The sequence below is a fragment of the Leptonotus elevatus genome, chromosome 4 (genome assembly GCF_054856555.1).
Source record: "Leptonotus elevatus isolate MCC_2025b chromosome 4, RoL_Lele_1.0, whole genome shotgun sequence".
Lineage (NCBI taxonomy): Eukaryota > Metazoa > Chordata > Actinopteri > Syngnathiformes > Syngnathidae > Leptonotus > Leptonotus elevatus.
This window is the reverse complement of record NC_141242.1, coordinates 10,801,271-10,819,931: the sequence shown is the minus strand read 5'-3', so window position 1 is coordinate 10,819,931 and position 18,661 is coordinate 10,801,271. Positions and strand designations below refer to the sequence as shown.

Below are 18,661 nucleotides of genomic sequence, written 5' to 3'. Positions count from 1 at the left end.
AGTTTGTCTTTCACACAGAATCCAGCAAAGCCACATGGGAAAATCTGGCACTAAAACTTCTGCTTTTACAGGCAGGGGGGGAAATTAGTCTAAGGGTAACTTTTATACAAGACATCTTGCAAAATTGTCACTTCAGAGCATATCCGATTTGGTCTCTTTCATATAAAACCCAGCAAACCCACATGAGAAAAAGAGGACAGTGGGGGGAAAAAAAAGGCCTCTAAAATTGGGTTTGACTTTTCAAACAGAGATGGCTGAAGATTGCCCAATCATAATCTTAACAGATGCATGCATTAGAATTTTCCCATTTAACCCAGCGAAGCTAGATATCAGAAGCAGCGCTAAAGTGTCCTGAGCCTAAAGCCTTTTACACAGAGATTCTGCAAAATTTCCACTTTAGAACACAAAGCCACATGAGGAAAAAAGGAACACTAGGGGAAAATGCCTCTAAAATTGGGTTTAAGATTTTTAACATCGTCGCAACAGAGGCTACTGCATTTGTAATTTCATACACAACCCAGCAAATCAAGATATCACCACCATCCTGCCATCAGAAGCAGTGTAAAAGTGCCATGAGACTGAAACCTCCTACACAGAGAACCTACAAAACAGATACACCCTTTTTCACACAAAACCCAGCAAAGCCAGTGTATTTCCATAACTTTGTGTTTTCACTGCAACACAGTAAATGACGTCTGCTGTCATTCATGTATTTCATTGTGTGTGTTTTTTTTTTTTTAGAAGTATCGGAAATGAATTGAAATTGCCATTATGACGCAATGTTTTGTGCGGTTCACTTCATACAGAGAAAAAGGCGGAAAAGCGCTGACGGTAACAGGCTGGCTGATAAGGTCTTAAAGGCTTTGGACAAAATGGCACCCTTGTGGTCATTCAAGTCAAAATGAGTTAGTTGTTTTCCAGTCTGACCCACTTTTCCCGCCGCACTTTTATCCCGCCCGGTGCCGTGTTCGCCGTCATAAAAGATCATAAAAGGAACTCCAAATTAACTTGGGCAAGCTTTGGACCGCCTCCAATTCTTCTTCTTCTTCTTTTTCTTCTCACTCTGTTGTGTGTGCCCATGTTTATGTTCAGGGGATCCCTGCTACTTGTTAGCTCCGCTTAGTCTGCTTCGGGTCCCACGTTATATGCAGGTGGCGGATTTTCTAGCAATCGGCATTCCAGTAGATTCAAACGTGGTCGCTCCACAATGTTGTATGAGTCTTTGTTTGTGTTCCGGTTAGCGACACAACTCAAAACGTATGCCAAGTCTCCCTTGGAGCTCACTTTATGTGGCGATTGCATCTTCAGTAACAATTAGTATTCTGGTAGAATCTGACAGGTGGTCACTCCACAATGTTGTGTACAGTCGATGCCTCCCCAATCCGCAGTTGAGTCGTTTAATACATCGTTCTTGTTACGTGTGTAAACATGTCTAATTTCAACTTGTGTCTTTTTTTTTTTTTTTAAGCATAAAAGGTTGCGGTCTCATATGGCTTAGCGTCAAAAGCTGCTTTTAAGCGGCGGGCGGCCATGTTACGGCGAACTCGTGACGAGTCGCGAGTGGGAGTTCAAATGTAATTCAAATGTAAGTCTGGTGTCGGGAGGGAACGCTGCCGTAAATGTTTGATGCGTGTCGGGCCACTCAGCCGGGGCCTCCCGCCGTGGGACACCATTTCCCTTTTTCCCTTTTTTTTTTTTAACCCGCATCACGACCACAATCAGGTACACACGCACACGCACTTTTATATTGTAATTGCTTGCTGCCTTATTTCTTGGCTTTTTATCTCCCACTTCTCACTCCCACACACTCGTGAAGCGCTTGGACGCCATCCCGTCGGCTTATTATCATTTATTTAAGGGAGGGAGCTTTGGGGGATAGAGTTTGGAGGGTGGTCGTGGGGGGGGGGGGGGGGGGGGTGCTTGTTGGTACCATCTGGGCAACGCTGGGATCAGCAGAAGCCGAGAGCCTGATCCAGAAACATCACTTGACATCAGCGGCTGCACGGTGCTGGCCGCCTGTCATGTGGGACGGGACAGGACGGGACACGAGCGACGCCCGCGCTCGCCCCGCAGCTAGCATGATAGCTTCATCATCCAAACAACCCCAACACCCTCACCAAACACTCCTTCACAGCCCCATCAGCAACACGGAGCAACTGCTGGCATTGGCACATCGCGCGCACACACTCTGTCAATGGGCAATGGCGCCCTATATGAATTCTCATTTGTAGTATGCTAATGCTACTTCCTGTCAAGCCCGTTGGACATAATTCTGTCTCCCTTACAACTTCCTGTCCTGCCTACTGTTGGCTGCAATGCAACTTGTGCTAATTCCTGTCAGGCGTAATTCTACCTTCTTCTAATCCTACTTCCTGTGCTGCTTTTTGTTGACCATATTTGTGCAGTGCTTCCTCTACCACTTCCAATACATTTTCCTGTGCTACTTCCTGATGCTAATACTACTTCCTGTAGTACTTCCTGTCGGACCAAATTCTGTGCCAATTCCTGATTCATGTCATTGGTCTTGTGTGCTACTTCCTGTGCTTCTTTCTATCAGGTGTAATTCTACTTCCTGTGCTACTTCATGTTGGACGTAATTCAACTTCCTGTGCTACATTGTCCGCAATCCTACTTTCTGCGCTAGACATAATATTACTTGTTGTACTATTACAACTTCTTTGCTACTTCCTGTGCCGCTTTTGGTTGACTATAATTGTACTTTCTCTACCATTTCCAAACATTCGTAATCCACTTTCTTGTTTTACTTCCTGATGACTATAATGCATTTTCATGTACTACTTCCTGTTGACGGTAGTACTACTTCCTGTTGTACTTTTTAGACCTAATTTCATGACTGTGCTACTTCCTTTATTCTTCAGTCTGTGATACTTCCAGTGCTTCTTTCTGTCAGATGTAATTCTACTTCCTATCGGCCATAATTCTACTTTCTGTAGTACTTCCTGTAAGCAGAACATAACTTCCTGTGCTAGAGCCTGTTCACTGCATTGACTTCGGTAGGCAAAATACAGTCGGCCTATATCTTCCTGTGTCATTGTATGACAATTATGAATTAAAAAAAAATTCTTTTGTCTCTACTTCCTGATGTTCAGAATTCTTCTTTTGGTACTACTTCCTGTCAGACATAATGCTACTTACAAAACTTGATTATTTTCACTTGTTATATCGGAACCTCATTATTTTAATTGCATTATACCAGAACCACATTGGTTTTAATTGTGTTATAATTCAGCCTTATTGGTCTTCATTGCGGCACGTCAGCACCCTATTGTTGTGTTATATCCAAATCCTTTTGCTTTTGTACGTGACATAACACTTTGGGTCCCCCTCCGAGCTCATCTTTAATTGATTTCCTCAGTTCAGAGCAGCTGCTCTGTGTCGGGTGCTCCTCCTCACCCTCATCCTCATCCTCATCCTCCTCCTCCTCCTCCCCGTTGGTCCCGAAGAGCCAAGATGGCGGCGTCATGTAAATTTGATGGCGCCCGCCGCTGAGGGAAGGCAAAAAGAGAGAGAAAACAGGCTGCTGCGCGCCTGAAATATTTAATAAGCTCCACTTTATGTTGCATTCTGGAGTCTCTTTAATGCTGCTGCCTCAGCGGCAACCAATCAAAGGCCGTCAGTCGGGGAAGAGTCTTTGATTGTTTGTCGGCGTTGGCTGAGGAAGCTTAATTAAGATGCTTTTCAATTAGCGCTAATGCTTGTCTCTTATTTTCTTGCTTTCTAGAAACCTGCTGGACCGAGACACCTTCTCCAAATCAGATCCCAGTGAGACACACGCACGCACACACATTTGTTGTACTATCTTTGCGGGGCCACCTCATTGACATAATGCATTTTCTAGCCCCTTCCTCTAACCCCAACCTAAAAAAATTATTGCCTCCCCCTATTCCTTACCCTAACCTCAACCATAACCCAATTCAAACCGAATCTCTAAAACCAAGTCTTGACCCTCAGAAAAGAGGTCTAAACTTGTGGGGCCCTATATGGACAGGTGAGCCCCAGAACACTGGGAAATCCGGAAATGTTGGCCCCACTGTGTAACAAAAACAAGACCACACACACACACACACACACACACACACACACACACACACACACACACACACACACACACACACACACACACACACACACACACACACCAGAACATAAAAATTAAAGCACACAACATTGTGGCTATGCCAGCTGTCAGTCTACTGGAACACTATAAATGTCTCCACATAACATAAGATCCAGGGCAAATTGGCAGGACGAATATGTCATGTAGTTACCTAGAAGTTAAACATGGCCACACACAACATTATGGAGTGACCACTTGTCAGGCTACTGGAACACTAACTGTCAAGACACTGCCTCCCCGATGTAAGATCTGAGTCAGATTGCTAGTTTACATAGCTCTCTGGAACATAAACATGGACAGACACAACACTGTGGAATGGCTTTGTCAATCAAATGGAATGCTTATTGTCATCAAACATGCCTCAACTATACTTAATGTAAGGTTTGAGGCGGACGAGGGAGAGACAAAAAAGTGATCTAGCTACTGGGAACATAAACATGGATGCACACAAACAACATTGTGGAGCGACTACATGTCAGCGTGTAGTTAAATGACTCTGTATTAAACATGCTATCTCCACATAATGTCAGAGCTGATGCAGACCGGGCTCGACAAATAAGTCATGAAACATAAAGTGGATGCTCACAACATTGGGAAGTGACGATGTCCGAGTCTACAGTCTAGTGAGCCTGAGAAATATCAAAGACAATTTTGAGTCTTCAATTAGCATAAATGTAACTTTTTTTTTAAACATTGAAGACAATTCTGAGTTGTTTAATTTAATCTAATTGTTCCTTTTGTAAACATCGACATTTCTTTGGTGGACTGCCAGTGGCCTGATATAAACATTAAAGGCCATTTCGTCATCAAAGAAACTCATGTAAATGAACATCAAAGACATTTTCAAGTCTTGAACGAACCTCATGTACAAATTGTCTTTGATGTTGATGTCAGGCTCACTGAACGCTCAAAATTGTGTTTACGTTAAGTTCAATGAAGACCCTGAATTGTCTTTGATGTTTACAAAAATCCATGCGTAGCCACACATTTTCTGTTTATTGATCTAGTTTGATATGTACAGTAAGGGTAGGTGAAAAAAAACGTAGGTCCAATTTTTCTCTTTTTTTTTACGTTTTTGGGATGCCTGCATTCAATTTCATCGCAAAAACGTAAACATTTAAAATTAAAACAATGGACATACGATTTTTTCCCACATAGCAGCGACAATATATTATATCATTTGTATTACTTAAGTATAGAAATAATAATTACATGAAATTAAATAAGACAAAGAGCGACTGTGGCATCATTCCGATTGGATTTTGGGGGCGTTTTCCGTAATCATTTTTCATCTTTTTTCCTCCCAGTTTCCTGAAGTATAAATCGCACGCACATGTGCATATGGAAGAGCGGCAATATGCACAAACAGTGGAATTTCATCCGGCTTTATAAGCTAATATGAATACGCCAGCGTGTGCCCGAGGCCCTGAATATGTAGCCGTGCGTGTGTGTGAGTGTGTGCGTGTGTGCTGAGGCGCTCTAATGCTGTGTGACTGTGGCCAGTGACTGTCAGCATAGCAGAGACATGGACGCAGCACAAGTGCCTCCTTGTATAAACGTTGTGCCCGGCGAGGACGCTCATCCTTCCTCCTCCGCTCGAGGTTCCCCAAAAAGAGCTACCTTGACTTACGCATTTAATTTGTTCCGTGACTCTGAAAAGAAAAGGCTCCCATCCTCCCATTTAAGTATCAATTAGCACCACGTCTTTAACATTTGGTCACTCCACAGTGTTGTGTACCTCCACGTTTATGCTCGAGCAAATTAAATTAAATACATTTAAATAAAGAAGCTGTCCTTAATGACAATTAACATTCCTACTAACTGACTGGCTCAGTTACTTAGATTCCAGTAGACTGATGAAGTCACTCCACAATGTTGTGTTCATCCGTTTTTATGTTCTCGCAACTTTTTTGTTCAACCTCGTCTGCCCTAACGCGTACACTGTGTTGAGATGGTTTAACTCCATTGAACCCATGTTTATACAGGCCAGACTCGACAACATTTTGTTATATAGAGACTTTTCAAAAACTTAAAAAATAGTTTCACCCCTCCCACTCACTTTAAACACACTTGAATTGAGGAAAACTCAGATGCTCACACAGAGGAAGGGAGGCAGAGAGAGAAAATGAATATATTAAGTTATAACTAATTAAACTTAATATATTCATTTTGGATTAACTTAATTCAATTGTGTGTTACCACTTGAAGCAATTTTATTAAGTTGGTCAACAATTCTCTTTTTAGAGTGTATTTTACAGGAATTTAGCATCAACGATTTAGTTACAACGATTGTAAACCTTCAAACAACTTCAACTTTCAAACATACAAAGTATCAAAGTTGCCCTAAATGATGATTACCATCTGCTCTCAAACCTTTCTCAATACGATGTCATTTAACATCATCAATGCTAATTGCTAACATAGTGTCTAATATGGGCTAATGAAATTAGCATCAATGTTACGACGATTGTAAAACCGCCAAACAACTTCAACTTTAACTTACGTAGCGCATCAACACATACAAACAGCCTAACGGACCTGACGCTAAAAACCATCACAAAAAAAAAAAAAAAAGATGGCTCGCTCTTCTCGAACCTTCTTCACTATGACATCATTTCCTCACACTTGGTGAGACGAGCACATCTCCAGTACAGTCGCGGCGTCGGCGCCAATGCTAATGAAATGTCACTTTAGTGCCGGATGATCGCCTCGCTGTGCTTTTCCACCAGCGCGCCGTCTTCACAGGGGAAAAAAAAAACAACAACACGGAGACTCCCCCGAGGGACGTGAGACGCTCGCATGTCAATATTATCGACCGTCCTCACTCAATGAGGACATTCCGCCGCACTCTAACCTCGTTTTTCCTCTCCCACCTACGCAAACAACAACCTCGCCCGCCCCATCCTCTCTCCCTCCATCCTCCCCCCCCCCCCCCCCCCCCCCCACTGACATATCATCACGCTGCAAGGCAAACTTCTAGTGACATTTAATTAGGGAGTTTTCCCGCCACGACGCCGTCCGGGGGGAAACACGCTCTCAGCTCGTCAACATGAAGTTGTCACTGTTGAAATGTTGTCTTTCAAGTCTTCTCTCCATCTCGTCCTCCTCTCCGCAGTCTGTGTGCTGTACACTCAGGGGATAGCAAACAGGGAATGGAGAGAGGTGAGTCACAAATGACATTCTTTATTTATTTGTTTTGCTATAAAATGGTGGCTGCTGACTGTTTGGAGACAGCGACAATCAGAACAAGACTGTTGTTTTCACAGTTTTTGCGCCACTAGGGGATGAAACGTTTCTTGCGGTGTTTAGTTGTCAACAAATGTTTTATGCATCTCACACGGGAAGGCGCACAAATGCCAGCGCGCAGGTTAGCGCGCCTCTTTGATGCTGTCTAATGGGCAAAGTCCGTATTGGTGTAATTGTGTCCCAAGTGGGATGCGGTGGCGTTGCAGGCGATGGCGTCATGAAAGGTCCGCTTGTGTGGACGGCAGCAAACGCAACAATCGCACACGTTTGAAACCAGCCTATTTCAAATAGTGGGGTGGCACGTGTTATGCATGTGTGTGTCGTGTTATGCATTGTTATGAATACAGGTATGCAATGTTATGCATACCTGTATTCATAACAATTTCATAGACAAATTGTACTATTATAGTCGTATCAGAGATTTGGGAGATTAGGAATATTTTCTTCTTCATGGGCGGACGTAGCAGGAAATTATTAAGTAGCACTGGTTTGGAACAATTCTTGAGATGGCAATGTTCATCAAAAAGGGAAATTGTTTGCGACTATGGTTATACATTTTTATTTAATATTTCATTTTAAAAGAATCTACATTTTTGTATTATGTATTTCATTTTAACATTTCAATAGTATTTCAGTTTGTTGTTTTTTCACACTATTTTTGTAGAATACAAAAATGAAATCTAATTAATGTAAGTTTTAATGTTTTATTTGCCTAGTTTTAAAATAGAAAAAAAGGAAAATTTGTAATTTTTGTAATCTTCCTTTATTTTAATTTAATTTTATTCATTTGTATTCTTAGCTTAATGTTCTTAATATTTTTTTACTATTATTTTATTTTTTATTTTAATTAGTAAATAATAATTAATGAATAAATGAATTTTGTGAATTTTTAAAAGCTTTTTTTCCCCCTTTTTTTAACCTCTAAAATCTAAATAATTTTTTAAATATTTTATTTCTCAATTATTTTCCTTTTTGGTTTATTTATGTATGTGTGTATGCATTTATTTAATTATTTTGTGCATTTTTTTAAATAAATTGTTGTAGGTTTTTTTTTGTTTTGTTTCATTTTAATTCATTTTTAATGTGTGTGTGTGTTTGTGTGTTTTTAATTGCATTTTTTTAAAAACTGTTTCCCTGTTCTTTGGGTGTCCAGAAAAGGAATGTGTATTCTCAATAAAAAAAATATATAGTTATTTTGAATTTGTTTAATACTGGAAATTTGGATTATGCAAAAAAACATATTTAAATTGTCTGATGTTTTATATATGCTCTTTTGTTTTTAGCCTTTAAACAGGACAGCTGAAGAGTTGATAGGAAATGGGAGAGAGAAAGAATTTAAATGTAAAATTGTTCAGCTGTTGTCGTGATTATTTCAGACACTCATACTGCTCTTGTATTCTTTGACAATTATCATCTTAGCATCCTTTTTTACAGTGTTCTACTGAATTTAGCAACTGTAGCATATATGATAAACGTGTATATGCAATATATTTATTTTGTTACGTTTTTCTCGTTTGTTTTTACAGTTTGGCAGGACAGAAGTGATCGACAACACACTCAACCCTGACTTTGTGCGCAAGTTCATCTTGGATTATTTCTTTGAGGAGAGGCAGAATCTACGTTTTGACTTGTGAGTTAACCATTGATTCGTGTGTGTGTGCGCGTGTGTGTGCGCGTGTGTGTGCGCGTGTGCGTACTGTTCTCCATGTATTGGAGCAAAGCTAAGCGTGAAATATTCATGCTGTGTGCGGGAGGGAAATGTACGTTATTCCGCCTTTTAAATAAAAGACACATTTTCTTGTCACTTTTTTTTTTTTCCCGAGCAGCGTTCTCATTCCGCTCGGTTGCACTCGGAGAAGAAAAATAAGTCAATTTGACTTGAAGGCGTTTTGTGGAGACGATGATGGAAGTCTGAGGTGTCCATCACCAGGAACACATCCTGAGGAGGAGATGGCACACTTCAAGTCATTATTGTCATTACTAAAGTCAAAGAACCAAAATTATGGGAGGGGGAAATGGAGTACATGGTAGGAAATTCTAAATTGTAAAAAAAAAAAAAAAAATGCTGCGTAAACCTTTTTTGTATTACAGAATTTTTACTTTAAGAGTCCTCACAAAAGCGGTCACAAAAAATATTGAAACGTTTTCTTTTTAATAAATACATAAATACATTCAATTTTGAAAAAACAACAACAACAAATTCAAACATTCAAAACACTACAAATTAAACAGATTAGAAAAAATTATCAAACAATTTTCAAAATTCATTACTTAATTAATTTTAATAGATTACTGTATAATGGGGGAGCCTGTCGGGTCGCTTTTCAGCACCCTTCGGGTCTTCGATGATTAAAAAAAAAACCTTATGGAAGGGGGACAGGAAAACAACAAAGCTCAAGCTCCACTCCTTTAAAGGGGAGGGAGGTGGGGCAGTATGAACCTGGAAAAAAACTCAACACTCAAAGACAATACATCCATAAATAAATAAAAAGACAATCTAAATTACAATTTTGTCAGTTTTACATGACATTTTCTATTATTATTAATATGATCTTTTTCTTACTTTTAGTTTAACAGTGGTTTTGGTTTCTGGACAAGGAATGGACATCCAACATAATAACATAAGTAGATAATAATAGTAATACAAATATTGATAATGATGATAATAATTGTTTTACACTATATTAATACAAAGGGAATTATTAATTATTTTTATTTTGTATTTTTTAAATATTTTGAATGAGTGCATTTATATATATATATATATATATATATATATTTTTTTTTTTTTTTTATGTATTTCCCCCGCAGTATATACTGCAGCTTAAGCAAGGAAATCAAGTAAAAAAAATTATTTCCAAACACGAGTAGGCCATTTTGTTGCTACTAGTAAAATCTACTAGTTGCGGAATCCTATGTGGCCCCGTGCCAAGTGATGTCATCTACAAATTTGTGCCCGCAAGGTGCCGCGGGATATCTTTGTGTATGCGTGCGTGCGTGTGCGTGCGTGCGTGCATGGTCGAATCAACATGCATCCATCATGTTGTTTTGTTTTCAATGTCTCCCTTCCCTTCACTATCGCTCTCGCTCTCACGCACACACACGCCGCGTGCGCACTCACTCACACTCGCACACACACACACTTGTCGGCATGTCTCATTATGAAACGGGTTCACATGAATGATTCATGAGGCGTCCAAAGTGACAGAGGCGAACGGAACGCATGAAGCGCGCACCTGTGCCTCGTGCCGCCAGCACACACTCACGTACACACGAAGCATCTCCACGTCGTTACCTACTCCAAGGTGTGTTTGTTTTCATCATGTGGTCAAAAAAAATACACTTTTGTCGAATGAAGTTAACCACTCTTCTTTTGGGGCAAATTCAGCCCCCAAAGCCAGTTTGTCTTACCAACATGAATTTTGGCCGACGTCATGTGCAGACCCAGCGAAAAGTCTGAGGAAGCCCTGCCGGAAAAAAAAACACAGGACGGCTGCCATTTTGGCTTCAAATGCTTGTTTGGGGCTCATTTGGGTCGTTGCCAGCTGACATTTCATCCATTTGCTTCCACATTTAGATCACGTACACCAGACAGATGGCCGACGGTAAATTGGGGAACGTTTGAGTTTTCGTGTTTGTGTGTGGGCGGAGCGTGCCATCAAAATGGGATTCGAATGGTGTTTTAACCTTGACTGTTTCACTCTTCTCTGCACAGGTACGACTTGGACTGCAAGAGTGACAATCTCTCCAAACATGTGAGTGTCTCTGTCTGTTTATTATTAATGTCAGTTGAATAATGCCTTGTCTTTTAAAAAGTTACGCAGTTAGATTTTTATCATAGGTTACGTTTGGCAATGTTTTTTTCAAGTATAGAGTATACAGTGTATATATATATATATATATATATATATATATATATATATATATATATATATATATATATATATATATATTCCAGTGTATATATATAGACACACGTTACAGTCTAATGAAAACCTTGCATGTTGAAAAAAACATTGCATATATATATATATATATATATATATATATATATATATACACAATGGTTTTTTATGCTCCTTAAAAATATAAATATTATACGTATATATATATAAATATTAATACACATATATATATATATATATATAATTAATATTTATATTTTTAATTGCTGTAATGTACTGAATGGCAATTAATCTTTAAAAATAAATAAATAAATAAATAAAGTGCCAAAACTGCAGATGTATACTTTTTATTGGATAGTGACGCTAAAATGAAAGAAAAAAAAATTGTAGATGCATGCTTATTATTCCACAAGAATAAACTGCAAGCTTTGGAGATACTGTACATGCTTTGATCGCCCCTGCAGCTATTCATTCCTGTCCAAATAGAATTTCCCCTTCCACACCCTAACACCTCCTCCCCTTCATCTTGGTGGCCGAGGGTGCGAACCTCTCAGCCCCTTTCCCCATATTTTACCTCCCATAATGCCCCGGGGCTCCATCTGAGCGCAGCATGAAGGCAGAGGATGCTTGGATGCACCCTGTCAGCGCTGCGGTGTGTGGGATTGCAGATCGGCCCCCTTGTCCACAAACGCGTCCCCTATCCACTTGCCTGGCTATAAATAACACCTTCATCATAAACAAACAAAAACAAAACGTTTTTCATCAAAGATCACAAGTACAGGAGCTCAGTTGTATGTTTGTTTACGTACCTTGTGCAGATGGCCGCAGGGTCCGTGTGCGCGGAACACAACATGCACTTATGTGGAATTAAGATCTTTTACTTTCTCTTTTATCCTGACATGGACAATACTTCAATCTCGTTTATTTTGCTAATGAATGCTGAAACGCACACGGCACGGCCAGTAGTAGGTCATGTTATCGCTTTTCAGCCATTTTCAGCACTTTAGATTGGTGAGTAATTTTTCACATGTGGACAGACCAATAGCCTATTTGTGTGAAGAAATATGAAATGTACCATAAAATAAAATGAACCCCCCAAAAATCATTGAGAAACAATCAATCCATGTTTTACATGAAAAACAGTGGGGGGGACTGAGAACAAAATTGACAAAAAAAGTGTGTGTGGGGGGGGGGGGGGGGGTCAGTGCAAATCCACTGTGGCGGCATGCAGATGTCAACATGCTTTTTAGTTGGGTGGTAACAAAATATGAAAATGTGACTCGATATTTGTGCTTTGAATTGGATATAGATACGGACAGGACATGTTTTCATTGGGCGATGACAACAACGAATGTATTTTTTAAATCAGCACATTTGGAAATAAACGCTTTTCATTAGGTAATGACATTAAAAGAGGAAACAAATCTCAAAATTTGGAGATACTTTTAATGGGCGAGGATGATAAAAGATGACCAAAAACCCTCAACATTTGGAGGTACTTGCTTCTCAATTACATTAAAAAAAAAAGTAAAACTGAGTAAATTTGAAAAAAAAACATGCTTTTTAACTCATTCACTCCCAGCCATTTTCACTGAAGCAACACACTTCGCTCCACGCTGGTTTACTGGATTTTGACTGATTTTGCAAGACCCACAGGATATTGTGTTCTATTGCTATAAAAACACGAGTCTCTTCTTTCACCATGAAAAAAAGTGTATTTGTATCTGTTTCCATTTTGGAGCAATTAGCATTAGAATATAGCTAAGTTTCATCATTAATCACAAATTTGTATAGAACTGTGGGGAAATCCGCTTTTTTTTGCAACATGGCCCTGGTTGATCTCTTATAATCTGCTGCCACCCGCTGGCCGTTTTTCTAATAGCTACCATTGCTTCAATCGTTCTCTTCAGTTCAGACACAATAAATTAGAAATGTATCCATCTATATTTTATTTTGTTATTTTCTGTAGTCAATCATTTTTAAATAATGAAATTTAGAGTTTTTTTTTAATTTTTTTATTTTTTTTTATGGTCAGCCAGCGATGATAAGAAACCTCCTCAGGTCCGTAGTGGATACATTGTCGTGCATTTGCAGTCGAATCTGATTTCCAGCGAGCTCCTCTTGGAAAGGTCGCAGCTTTTTTGTCATGTTTCTTAGTCGTCAAGAGGAGGAGGACCTTGCTGCGTTGCGACTCTGTTGCGGCCGGCGTCTTTGCAGCAGATTTGCGCCTGCGGGACGCGAACGCGCGTGTGAGTGTGTGCGCGCGTATATATCATTGCACAGACTTGTTGTTGTTGTTGTTGAGGCTCCTGAAGCCAATCTTCTTGCGGAGGACCCCCAAGACATGAGCAAGGACACTACTACTGGGCCTCCTCCTCATGTCAAAACGAGCATGCTGCATTCAAGACAGCTGGGAAATTGAAGTCCTCCGACAAGGAAAAAAAAATGCATCCATCCATTTTCTGTAATGCAGACGCAGATTGAGAAGATGTAAGTTCACGCGGGTCGGCCTGATGGTTTGAAGTTGCCCTCTGTAGGTCGCCGTGCTGCACGCGTCGCGATACATGAATGAATTCATGTAAAATCTGCCAAACGATAGTAAAAACAACTCAAACATGAACATGAAGGTCTTTGACTGGGCTCACTTTTTTTTGTGTGGAAAATATATTTTTGTGTACATTATGTTTTTCGTAGCATATTTATCATCTAACTTTGTTTTTTTTTTGGTGGTTTTTGCCCCTGTAGGATTTCCTAGGCCAGGCCTTTTGCACGCTGGGCGAGATTGTGGGTTCGCTGGGAAGCCGTCTGGAGAAAGCTTTGATGTGAGTTGCACAACAAGACCATTTACAGTCCCGTCCAAAAGTATTGGAACGGCAAGGTCAAAGGTCAATTCCTTTTGTTTTTGTTGCAATACTGACGAGAGTTGGGTCTCAGATCAAAACTTTGAATATATAATAATAATATTCCTAAATCTAAATGTGTTAACTCGGATCTCTGAAACCGCTTATTTTGAGCCTTGAGTAGTGGAACCTTGACATACGATTTTAATTTGTGACTTGAAACGTATTTCATATCAAATCAATTTTCCTTGTTGAAATTAATTGTTCCAGCCCCCACCCCAAAAAAATCACAATTGTTTCTATTTTCAATAAATAATAAAATAGTATGGAATACAAACAATAAAAGAGAATGTGAAGAAATAAACTGTAATGACCAAGGTAGCTGCTCAGTGAGCCTGCTACCAGCTAGCACGCTAACATCAAATGACTCTATTCCAGTCAGCTAGCTGTTATCTGCTAAGAGGGTAATGTCAAATAAATGACACGTTACCAGTTTACTAGCTTGCTATCATCAACTTGGGACAGCTAGCAAGCGTCTGTACAGCCAGATATGCTAGCTTGCCAGCAAACATCTGCTAGCTGCACACTAAGGTAACGCAAGCTAGCGGTCTAAAAATCTACTAGCGTACTTTAACTCATTCACTGCCATTGATGGCTAAAAACGTCCATCCATCCATCCATTTTCTGTACCGCTTGTCCTCACAAGGGTCGCGGTGGCTAAAAACGTCAAAAATTAATTTGAACTATTTCTATTAGTGTAACATTTTTTTCCTCTTTTGTTAACACGAGTATGAAAAGCAAGAATTTGTTTATTGTGCATTTAGAACAGATATCAAATTTGTGATTAATCGTGAGTTAACAAGTGAAGTCATACGATTAATTACGATTTCAATTTTATTCACCTGACACCCCAAAATTTAAATAATCTTTTTTTCTTTTTTTTTCATTCACTGCCATTGACGGCTATAAACGTCAAAAATTAATTGTAACTATTTCTATTAGTTTAAATTTTTTTTCTACTTTTGTTAACAAGAGTATGAAAACCTAGAAATGTTTTTCATTGTACATTTAGAACAGATATCAAATTTGCGATTAATCGTGAGTTAACTAGTGAAGTCATACGATTAATTACAATAAAAAAATGTAATTGCCTATCGGCCCTAATTTTTCATAATCTTTAAAAAAAACAAGAATTTATGGCAGTGAATGAGTTAATAACGGCATCTGTTATCAGGGTATGCCATCAAACATCTACTCGGGAGTCTCCTAATTTTCCACTTTTCTGGAACTTTGCACAAATTTAGAAAGAAAAATGGAGGACTGAAAAGTGTCTTGTGATGCTAAGCTAAGCTACTTGTCATGGTGTGTTTTTTCATTTGTTTGTTTTTTGCAGCGGAATTCCTGGGAAGAAATGCGGAACGTTTATCGTGAGAGCTGAGGAGCTGAGCAACTGCCGGGTGAGACACACAAACGTCTTACGTCCTCTAAATGCCCAACACAAAGTTTTTGTCCGTAGACACTTCGACACTCAATCGACCTACGTGTCCTAAATGCACCATCGAGAGAGTGTTTGTCACCTGACGCCCTTGTCACACAAACGTCCTACAAGTTTTAAATGCAACACATTAGGAGATCGTTTGTCAATCAATAGATGCAAATGTCCTACCTGCTGCATGTCCTAAATGCACCACAGAGTGTGTCACGAGATGCGCCAACACTTAAATGTCCTACGTGTCCTAAATGCATCATAATGAGTTTGTATTTGATTAAGACGCTAAGACACGAGCGTCTTAAGTGTCCTAAATTTACCACAGAGAGTTTGTCAAGAGACGCCTCAACACAAAAATGTCCTACGTGTCCTAAATGCACCGCACCGTGAGGGTTTGTTAGTCAAAAGACGCTCCGACACACAAACGTCCTTCATGTCCTAAATTCAGTGCAGTCCTCGTGTTTGTTTGTCAGAGGACGCTCCCAACGGGGCTAAAATTAGAAGGCGAGTGTCCAAAAGCGGACTTTCTAAAAATAGCTGCTGCTGCTGCTGCCACATATAGCGCGAGAAGAAAAAATGATGATGTCAGCGTGTATATTGTTGATTTATTTCCACCGTCTGCTATAGATGCGTTCAACAATGATGTATGTTGTATTGAGATTTACGGCGGCTACAATAATTCGCTATGTTCTAGTTGCCATGGTAACAAGAGTCTGAATTTTGGCCTCTCGAGTGTGATTTTATTTATTTTTAATACCAATAAACTCTCCAAAAATGTTTTGCTCATTAAGAGTGAGTGCGAGTGACTTCTTGTAACAACAAACCAATCGCAATGATGGCCGCATTATGAATACTGAATGACTCCGAAAGCTTTAGTTAACAATGAAACTAAGTCAAATGGAAAGTCTCCTCGCAGCATCCCGTCGTACTTTGTCGCCATGGCAGCCGTCACGCGGTGTGTTTATGTCTGTATGTTTGTGTGCACGCGATGCTGGCAGGAGTCGGTCCTGCTGCAGTTCTGCGGCAACAAATTGGACAAGAAGGACTTCTTTGGCAAGTCGGACCCTTTCCTCGTCTTCTACCGCAGTAATGAAGACGGATCGTGAGTTGACAAGCTGCTGCTCGCATCCGCTCTCGTTCCTCTAATGCAAATACTCGCACGCACACGCACACACACACATAGATAGACGCTAAATGTTCACGCTCCAGAAAGTTGCCATGTACACTCGAGATGCACTCAATGTGTTGTTCTTATATAATATTTACTGGATGTATAGATTCACGCGCGATGTGGCGGCCAGTAACCAGAAGGTTGGCGGTTCGATCCCCGCTCTCCCCAAGTCATGTGTCCTTGGGCAAGGCACTTCACACACATTGCCTCCAGTGCTACTCACGCTGGTGTATGGAAGGTGCGAATGTTTGGTGGTGGACGGAGGGGCTGTAGGCGCACACTGGCAGCCTCGCTTTCGTCAGCCTGCCCCGGGGCAGCTGTGGCTACTTAAGTAGCTTACCGCCACCACAGTGTGGATGTGTGAGTGCATGAATAATGTATCCGTTCCGTTGTAAAGTGTCTTTGAGTGTCTAATTAGATAGAAAAGTGCTATATAAATCTGATGCAATATTATTGTTATTATTATTATTATGGGCATCCAGCAAGCTGGAAAAAAATACCAATTAGTCCATTAGTCAATAATAATAATACAAAATATTATTAATAATATTAATTATCATTACTATAATAACACTAATAATAATAATAAAAACATATTATTATTGTTAATAATATAATGATAATGATAATAATTATTATTATTATTAATAAAAATGTAATAATAATTACAATTATTATTTTGAAATAAAAATACAACATTAAAAAATACAAATATAATTAAATTATAATATTAAATGTATAATTAATTATAACATTCTATAAGATGGGTAGAGTAATTTTAAAACGAAATGTGAAAAATCACAAATTAACAATATAATAATCGTTCAGTATTCTGTTTTCAATGGTTTAAAAATACAAAATGATTAAAAAAAAACTTTATAAAATACATTAAAATTATTAATAATAATATCATGGGAAAAAATATTATAGTAATGCCAATAACAATATCATCATCAATAATAGGTAATAATAATATTAATAACAATAATATCTCAGCAATTCTATAATAAAATCACATTGTGTATTATTTCAATAATCTAAAATGAATTTACAAAAAATGTGTAATAATGTAAAATAATTTTAAAAAATCAGTTTATTAAAATTATCGTTTAAAATACTCTCAGTAATACATTGATTTCGAACACAATCATGCTAATGATTATGAAAAGTATGAACTATAAAAATAAATGAAAACGTTAAAAGAATTGTTATTCAATATGGACACGTCTCACCTGACTGTTTGAGTTTCTGTCAGCCAATCAGGAGCCTCTGTTGGCACACTGCAATATCATGGCGACAAAAATGTCCCAATATGGAATAATGGCACTAGAACCCTTTGGTTCCCGGGGTCAAACTGTGGCCATTGTAAAGCTTCCCTCAACTTTAAAAGGAAAGTGCTGACATGCAAGTAGTTGGCCCCGCAGGGAAAGCAGGCTTGCCACTTATCCAATTCTGCTTTTGTCCGGATTTTGGTGTCCACGGAGGCGGCGGGAATGCTCAGCGAAGGAGCTCTGACAACGTGCGTAAACCTTAACGTGCGTGCGTGCGTGCGTGCGTGTGTGTGTGTCTGGCAGGTTCACCATTTGCCACAAGACTGAAGTGGTGAAGAACACGCTGGATCCCGTGTGGCAGGCCTTCAAGATTCCCGTTAGGGCGCTCTGTAATGGCGACTACGACAGGTCCACCATCACGTTTCATCTATCAGAATACTCATAAGAGGAATGATAATATTCATGTTATTAATAATAATCCTCGCCATCATCGTAATCTGCGTCAGAAAGAAAAGTCATTTTTTACAGTTTTATGTTTGAAAAGTACTACAGGTATCGGTACTCGGTATCGGTGATTACTCGTACTGGTATCGGTCTGAAA

The 18,661-nt window shown here is 39.3% G+C and overlaps 1 protein-coding gene across 1 annotated transcript in view; it reads left to right on the top strand.

Annotated features, from left to right (window-relative positions):
* Positions 1-18,661, top strand: part of LOC147175491 (copine-8-like) — a 39,393-nt gene that overhangs the window by 3,484 nt on the left and 17,248 nt on the right. Inside the window, exons 3-10 of the mRNA XM_086073683.1 lie at positions 3,743-3,783; positions 7,254-7,300; positions 8,911-9,014; positions 11,100-11,139; positions 14,035-14,111; positions 15,523-15,586; positions 16,617-16,720; positions 18,364-18,468. Coding sequence (XP_085929809.1) covers positions 3,743-3,783; positions 7,254-7,300; positions 8,911-9,014; positions 11,100-11,139; positions 14,035-14,111; positions 15,523-15,586; positions 16,617-16,720; positions 18,364-18,468 — 582 coding nt within the window. The remainder of the gene's footprint in view (positions 1-3,742; positions 3,784-7,253; positions 7,301-8,910; positions 9,015-11,099; positions 11,140-14,034; positions 14,112-15,522; positions 15,587-16,616; positions 16,721-18,363; positions 18,469-18,661) is intronic.